The following is an 8447-nucleotide window of genomic DNA, read 5'->3' as shown; positions in this document are numbered from 1 at the left end:
TACTAACGTTCTTTAAATTTGAAAATCAATCATCAATAGAGGAAGTCCTAAAAGAATATCGCCATCATCAACCTTCATAATAATCATGTTTTTAATAAAAAAAGATATATACACAATTCGATGATAATTCATATACAAAAAAATATAGAATTAATAAATGATATTGAAGATTAAGGGTCAAATTAAAAAAAATAAAAAATAAAAAATTAAGAGATGAATCGAAATAATGTAGACACTAAAACACATACAAGCTCAACAATAAGAACAATAATTTTAAAGAACATAAGGGATAAAAGAAAATAACACAATAATAAAACAAATATAATACCCAAATGAAGATAAAGGAACGAACAAACAAACATGAAAGAACATACTTTATATTATTGAAACCCAAAGAACATATTTAATCTACATACATTGAACATAGTTTATAATGTAAAGAACATATAGTTCATATTCAAAGAACATAATGATCAAACACAAAGAACATATTATGCTCGCGTTCTTTGTAAATTTATATAATGTTCTTTTTTTGCCCATGTTCTTTATACATACGTGTAATATTCTTTCCGGGTGCACCATGCGCGTGTTGCACCCGGGTGTACTATAGAAATTTCATATCATGAGATTCGTTGTTGCGTGGTTTGTAGACATACCTTTTATTGCTTAAATAAATTTGCAATGGTTCATATATGAGAGGGGTTTTAAATTAATTAGTAAGTGGTTTGTTCTGAATAATTAAGGTGACAACTAGGTGGGATAAATTGATTTTAAAAAAAGAAAAAGATAAAAAAAAATAGTAAAAAGCTTATTGTTTAATATAATTGATATTGTATTGGGTCCCATACATAAACATTGTAATAGATTTGTCTATTGTTGGAGTTTGGTTTGTTAGATAAGAGATTTGTGTGGAGGTGATGTGGCAGGTGGATAGACCTCTTCAATTGCTATTGTCCTAAGTGTTGTATTCTTTTAAAATAGTTCATTTTCATATAATTTAATGTTCATTTGCAAAATAAGCTAATATAATTTTGTTGTTTATTAGATTTTGTGGATTTGCATTTTTGTTCATTTAGTAAATAAGTGATGTCCATTTAGAATACTCTTAATCCATAACATGTATAAGCACCTTTTAATGGGAAATAAATAATCAAGTGTTCGTAATTCATGACATTGGATGTTCATTTTATTCGATATGATGTTCATGTTCATATTAAATTAATTGTTCACTCTCATTTACCTCATCAATGTAATAGGATTTCATTTTCATATTCTTGTTGTCGGATGTATATTCTCAATTTTCAAATGTTCATTTTATTGTTATAGGATGTTTGTCCTTATAAAATTAAGGGTTTATTTTCAATTAAAATGGATTTTGTGTTTGCTCATTTATAAAGAATGTCAAATTCTAAATTAACATTGACAAATTGAAGCTGAAAATAAAAATTGGAAAAACACAATTAGAAAAAGTTCACGAAACATCAAAGGTATACCATATTATGTTAATATGCTCTTCCTCGATCTTAATAATTACAAAATGTTCATATATATATTAAATGGATTGTTCATACTTTTATATGTAATGTTCATTAATAATATATAATGTTAATAGGTACAATGTAAAGACCTGAGTATTCTGAACACGTTGAAAATAAAGGTAGCATCAAAAGATAAATTAAAAGAATACTGAAGAAATACTACATTGCCTGAAAAGGAACCTGTTCAAAAAAAGGCAGTCAAAGAGAGGGCATCTCTTGAAGCTAAAAAGAAATTAAGGTTGAAGGAGAAGCAATAACTTTCTAAACAAAATAATGTAGAGCAAGCAAATGAAACTGCTCAACCAAAGTTGCTAAATAGATTATCTTTATTTGTTGCAATGTTATTAGTTTCAATTTTTTTTAATAATTATTTAGAAAATTAGATAAATACCACCTAGTATTGTTGTCGTTTTAGTAATAACCACCAACAATTATTTTTTTTATTTTACCACCAACAATTCTTTAAAACATCAAATTTTACCACTTCTTTACCTATCCCTTAAAGCGTGACGTCATCATCTTCAATTTCCCTCCTTTTCCATCTCTTCTTTCGTTTCTCACTCTTTTGTTCTTCTCTCTTTTTCTCTTTCTCTTCTTTAAACTTCATTATTACCCCAAACGATAGATTCTTCATTGCTCTCTCTCTCTATCCTCTTTCCTTCTCAAAATTGAGTCTTCATTGATGTCGTCTGACTAAATTGCAACCTTAATTGTTCCTAATTAGCAGTAATTCACAAAATATGAATCAATTTTGCAACAAAATATTACCACAATTAAATCCCCAATTGATTTCATAAACCTTAATTTCAATTCAAAAACCCCTAAATTGATTTCATAAACCTTAATTACACATACCTTTCTCCTTGGTTGCATTATTTGTTGTTTGGATGGAAGAACAATGACGAATGAAAATCCTAATTTGACTAACGCCTAAGTGATTGAATTTTTTTTCCAAAATTAGATAGTTTTTGAAGAAGAGAGAAGAACAGAGGAGTGAGAATCGAGAGAAGAGAGGGAAAATGAGGGAAATAGAAGAGTGGGGAGGTTGGTTGGGCCCACCATGACATCACAATAGGATGGGTAAAAAGGTGGTAAAATTTGATGTTTTGAAGAATTGTTGGTGGTAAAATGAAAAAAAAAAATAACTGTTGGTAATTATTATTAAGGAAAAATAACATAAATAATCCCAACTATTAACCACCTTCTCATTTTAATCCCAACAACAGTTTAACTCAAGATAATCCTAACTATTAACTAACCCTTCTCACATTAGTCTCCTTGTTTGGATAACTTATTAAACCGGTTAAAAACATGATATGTCACTTTAAGATTGATTTGCTTTTAAAATAATAACCTTCTTCCCTAACCTCTCTCCCTTCCCTATATTCTTGGATCCTGCTTTCCATAGTCCATAGTATACTCTACAAAATTGCCTCTACCCCAACGAAAATCGTTCATCTCTTTGAGTTAACAGCAAAACACTAATCCTTCAAATAAAAAAAAAAAAAAAAAGTGGAGCTGCAGAGTTGGACATAGCAACGTCACGGTGAAGTTGCCATTAAAGGTTAGACGGAGAAAAAAGAATCGGACCCTCTTTGATTTTCTTTTTGGTCAAATTAGGCTAGGAAATGAACAAAAATTATATTCTTTTGCTCCCAGTATCACAATTTAGGAGTTGTTAAAACCTAAATTTATCCTTAAATTCAAATCAAAATTGCAAAAAAAATAATCTGAAACTCGAGAATTGCACCTTCACAACTTAAATGGTAGAACAATTTTACACTTTTGGAGTTAAAATTTAGCAGACTTTCAATTTTGGAGAAGCATAGGAGAAACAAGGATTAAGTTGCAGACTTCGGTTGCTTTTGATCTTCAATAAATTACATAAAAATTTGGAATATTATAGTTTTGTTAGTAGTTGTGCAATAAAGCAGATGTTTTCCTTTGATTTTAGAAGTGAACATCCAAAGACCAAAGCAGAAATGAAGTACGGAGTAGTATGCAAGAGAAGGTGTTGGTTGAATGGCTGGGGCAGCCGTTGAGGTGGTATGGCAGAATGTCTGTGCTAAGGACAAAGGTTATGGAAATGGTGGAGGGAGAAAGTAAGGGTGAAATGTTAAAAAAAAAAAAAAAAAGGGATAAAAATGTTAACCAATATTATAAGTAACCGGTAAAAGAGACTATCTTAAGAAGAAGCACCCAATAATTGGGATTATTGTAGGTTAAATAATAGTTGAGATTATTTTGAGAAGGACGTTAATAGTTTGGATTATTCTTGTTAATTTTTCCTATTATTAAAACGACAACAATACTAAGTGGTAATTATCAAATTTTCCTAAATATTTATTCTTATTTTGAGTTTCTTTTCAATTTAAAAAACTGTTCATTGCTATTAATAAAATGTTCATTTTAATTTTCGGATATATATATTTTTAGTTTCAATAATGTTTCTTTCATAATATGTTCAATCATAAAATATTCAATTTTTTTTTATTATTAATTTTTTTTAATATATTGATCGTTCATTTTTCAAAGCTAGTGGGAAGACTAGTCAAAAATTTGCGTAAGCCTAATAAAGTGTGCGTGACCCAAATACAATGGCTAAATTTAAGTTGTACAACAATCTATAGATTAATGGTTTAAACTACAGTAGTAGTCCAAAAGAAAAGGCCCAGGTCCACATATCAATTAAAAACCTTACTCATTCAGTCACTCTGCTCTACTATTTGCTGAAATTGCAGGCAGCAGCCTAATCATAAACCCTAGCAATTTCTCTGGTACAATCTCTTTCTCTCTCCTCATCTCCCCTATTTCATCGACATATGCTGAATTAATTTTATAAATCTTGTTTAACTTTGGTAAATTATCTTTGTATTATTGTTATCAGGTTCTCAAATTTGGCCCCGTCTTAGCTTTAATCATGAGGTAATTCTTATCTTTCGCATTTCTGATTTCTCTGATTTTCAATTATTTTCTTTGTTGGGTGTTTTTCATCTGTTTTTGATTCATGGGTATTATAATTTTTGAATTATAACTTGATTTAATGGGATTATTCACGTTGTTTGAAATTTGGGAAATGGGGTTTGATTTATTTTTTTCTCAATAAAGTTGTTGATTTGTGCTGCTAGTTTTTTTTTATTTTTGAGGTAGAAATGAAAATTTTGATGTGGGTATTGTTTGTTGGGCTCAAATATTGTTGTGTGAATCGATATGAAGGTGTTTTGGGTATCTAGGAAATATTAATAGCTCTGTAATGTGAATTTGATTGTGACTTAAAGACATGGATTTGCAATGTGCTAAGACCTGAACTTGGTTGTTAATCTAGTGTCTTTGGGTAGAAATAGATTGAGCTAGTTTTTCCCTTACTTTTAATATAGTCAACATCATGGTATAATCGAAATATTGAGCGGTCGAATTTAGCGAGGTTTGATAACGGAATCCAATGTGCTTTATTGTTTGGAACATAGGTACCGAATTACCGATGTAGTATATACTAAATAGCATGATAATTTTTATGGGTTGCCACACTTTCTAGTTATATATTTAATGCTTTTTGAAAGATTTTATATTGTATATATGTTTTTCATTGTTGTAGTAAGCTTCAGAGTGAAGCGGTGAGGGAAGCTATATCTGGTATTGCAAATGATGCCAAGGAGAAGAATCGCAAGTTCACTGAGACAGTTGAGCTCCAGATTGGGCTGAAGAATTATGACCCACAAAAGGATAAGCGTTTCAGTGGCTCCGTTAAGTTGCCACACATCCCTCGTCCCAAGATGAAGGTTTGCATGCTTGGAGACGCACAACACGTGGAAGAGGTATATAATCTGTTCTTGTAGATTTCTCCTTGGTCATCAAAGCAAATTATTATATAATCAAGACTTTGTGTGAGAAATTTTAACAATTGCTGGTATGCTTGTTATTCGTCAGCCCTGATATATTACACGGACATGTCTCAATAAGTTACGTATGGATTATTATTATATAGTTTTGAAGTCCTTGATCTGTGTAGCTGTAGCCTTGTAAGTTGTTGATTACCCTAGATAATATGATATGCTTGGTGAGTGGTGACGCCACTGTAGCTGTACAAAGTTACAACTTCATGCTTGGTTGCTGTATTCTCTTCTTCCCAGCAGTAATGCAAGTTTGTTGTGATTGCAGGCTGAGAGGATAGGTTTGGAATGGATGGATGTTGAAGCGTTGAAGAAGCTCAACAAGAACAAGAAATTGGTTAAGAAGCTTGCAAAGAAGTACCATGCTTTCCTTGCTTCTGAAGCAGTCATTAAGCAGATTCCGCGTTTGCTTGGTCCCGGTCTTAATAAGGCTGGTAAGTCTATATGGTGATCTGATTATTGATGTATGCTTGTAGGATCATATGTTGACTATATGACTTAGAACTTGTGCTATGAGTTTGGTCTGCTCTCCTAAAGAACTAGCCAAGTAGCCACGGCACAGGCTGCCTTCATATAGCATGCACAATCTTTTAGATCCTGATGATCATGTGTGCCTTTAGCAGTGAGCAATACTCTTCTTTTCTTAATTCTTTTACTAATGGGTATCATTTGGGTTGCCTTTTCAGGTAAGTTCCCTACACTTGTCACCCATCAGGAACCCCTGGAGAACAAAGTGAACGAGATCAAGGCAACCGTCAAGTTTCAGCTTAAGAAAGTTCTCTGCATGGGAGTTGCTGTTGGTAACCTTAGTATGGAAGAGAAGCAGATTTTCCAAAACGTTCAAATGAGTGTCAACTTTCTTGTTTCATTGCTGAAGAAGAATTGGCAAAATGTGGGTCTTTTATGCCTATGTTTTTGTGAAACTGTTGTATATGGTCATTTGTTGTTCATCTTCTCTGCTGTATAACAATTGCATTGCAATGCGAGAGTGTGCATTGTTTGAATCCTACCCCGAGTGACTTACTGGTATTGTTTATGTTTTGGCAGGTCCGGTGCCTATACTTGAAGAGTACCATGGGCAAGCCATACCGCATCTTCTGAAACAGCCCCTTTTACCGTTGGTTGAATGGCGTAGGAGTTGGAAGTTTTGTTTATTGCCTTTTTGTTATTTTCTTCATTGTTCATTTAAACCCTGTTCCTTGTGTGAGTTGATATGTTATTCCTCAGGAAGAATTTTGAAGATACATGTTTATTGTATTGTTAGTCTTTTTACACATGTATGTTTGCAAAAAAATTATATTGGTCTACTAGTCTTTGATGGCTATATTGGCTCAGTATTTCAGTAATAGGAGGATCCAATAATGACTACTTCTAGGGAGGTATATTGAAGCTAAGCTCCTCTGAAGTCGGCAATAGTTTATGGAGGAATTTTGCTAAGTATTATTTAGTTGGGAATACTAAAGATAATTTCAAGTGTAGGATCCTGTTAATTAGGTCATATCCTTTCATATCTGGGTTCACCTACTGCTGGGTAGTATTTGTAGCAGGATTGAAAGATGGGTTTAGGGCACATTGTACAATAACTCTTGTGATGGAAGTTCGTAACTAACAGATTGATGATACTGAGGAACCTAGCAGGATTGAACTTTGATGGTTACTTTGTTCACTTTAGAATAGACGCGAAACCAGTCTTTTGTTTTTAATCATGCCTGTGTATTTTGTACAGCCTGTACCCTCATGTCAACTAGAAGTGATGAGAGAGTGACTACTGCTACGTAGGTGCAGGCCAATGGTTTGGTTCAGGGGCTGATGTGGTTGTGGAGAGCAGAGCATGGTTTGGTTCAGGCCGGGGCCAACGCCAGAGTTCTCTAGGATCTTTGGCTCTCTATGATTTCTTGTTTTATTTTAGTCTTTATCTTTTTTGTTGTGTTTTTTGCCCGAAGCAGTAAGCCCCTATCTGAGTAATTGTAGCCTTGTAGGGGCAGTGAGATATGGATCCGGAAACGCAAGTGAGGGAATATAAGTACTACATAACTATAGATTTAGGGCAAACACACACAAAAAAAAAAAATAAAAAAAAATAAATAATAATAATAATTTAACACTCCCTTAATTTTATGATTGAAGTACTGCCGAAATGTGTTATTATAGCTCTGTACAAGTAATTATAGTTTGTAAATAAGTTTAAGATGTTTGCATTTCTTAAAATCATTCAAAGATCAAAATTTTATTTGGCATTTGCCAGAAAATTGAAATTACAAAGACAACAAATCACTCAAATACTCTATTATATGAAGAATATGAACTCTAATATGAGGCAATCCAAATTGAGTAACTGATGTCCCATTGTCTATTTGTAAAAGTTTTCTCATAAAAAAAAGCGTATAATAATAAAATAAATTCAAAGGGTGAAGGAGAGGAGGACATGTGACGTATATAATTTGTGTTTTTATATAATAGGTATAGATTTTTATAGCTTAATCCACCTGTTTATCTTTTCTAACCGCTTCATATAATGTGTCAAGAAAATGTGGTGTAATTTCCAAATACCACAAAAAGAAATCACTTTAATTTAAAATACTCAATTATTACTCCGTATTTTGTCAAGAGAACCTTCACATTTTGGAATACAAGGTTTCTACCTAGGAGTCTAGATGGCTTAAAATAAAGACAAGGATGTCCAAAAATGTATCTAGTGGTCTTTTGAACAAAGAAAAATGACATAACATCTCAAATGATTTATATAATTTAAAATACACTGCTGCCCTAATAATTGTTTCGTACACCCGGGTGTACCATGCGCATGGTACACCCGGAAGAACATTACCCTATGAATAAAAGAACATGGTCTATAAAAGAACATTCTATACGTTTTAAGAGTACGCGCATTTAATAGGGGATGGACAGTTAATGGGCTTTTGAAAATTTCGGGGTCCACTTTAATTGAAGTAATTGAGTAAACGTTTACTTTTTCTCTCTCCTAAAATTTACTCTGCAAAAAAAAAGTGAAAAGTAGTTC

At 32.3% G+C, this 8447-nt stretch overlaps 1 protein-coding gene across 1 annotated transcript; it reads left to right on the top strand.

Annotated features, from left to right (window-relative positions):
• The first annotated feature begins 4187 nt into the window (after positions 1-4187).
• On the top strand, positions 4188-6752 carry LOC110729318 (60S ribosomal protein L10a). The gene is made up of 6 exons (XM_021909046.1): positions 4188-4315; positions 4426-4463; positions 5134-5353; positions 5697-5862; positions 6115-6320; positions 6476-6752. The coding sequence occupies exons 2-6, from the start codon at positions 4459-4461 to the stop codon at positions 6527-6529; spliced, it is 651 nt and encodes a 216-aa protein (XP_021764738.1). The 5' UTR covers positions 4188-4315; positions 4426-4458; the 3' UTR covers positions 6530-6752.
• Positions 6753-8447: the final 1695 nt, after the last annotated feature.

This window comes from Chenopodium quinoa, unplaced genomic scaffold (assembly GCF_001683475.1).
Source record: "Chenopodium quinoa cultivar QQ74 unplaced genomic scaffold, ASM168347v1, whole genome shotgun sequence".
NCBI classification, from domain to species: domain Eukaryota; kingdom Viridiplantae; phylum Streptophyta; class Magnoliopsida; order Caryophyllales; family Amaranthaceae; genus Chenopodium; species Chenopodium quinoa.
Note: the sequence above shows the minus strand (reverse complement) of the source record. Positions and strands in the feature narration are given on the sequence as shown.

Bases quoted from the DNA above. Each gene is read 5' to 3' on its own strand.
- LOC110729318 (XM_021909046.1), top strand. The intron at 5,354-5,696 runs GTATATAATCTG...TTGTGATTGCAG, and splicing joins ACGCACAACACGTGGAAGAG to GCTGAGAGGATAGGTTTGGA. The intron at 5,863-6,114 runs GTAAGTCTATAT...TTGCCTTTTCAG, and splicing joins TCCCGGTCTTAATAAGGCTG to GTAAGTTCCCTACACTTGTC.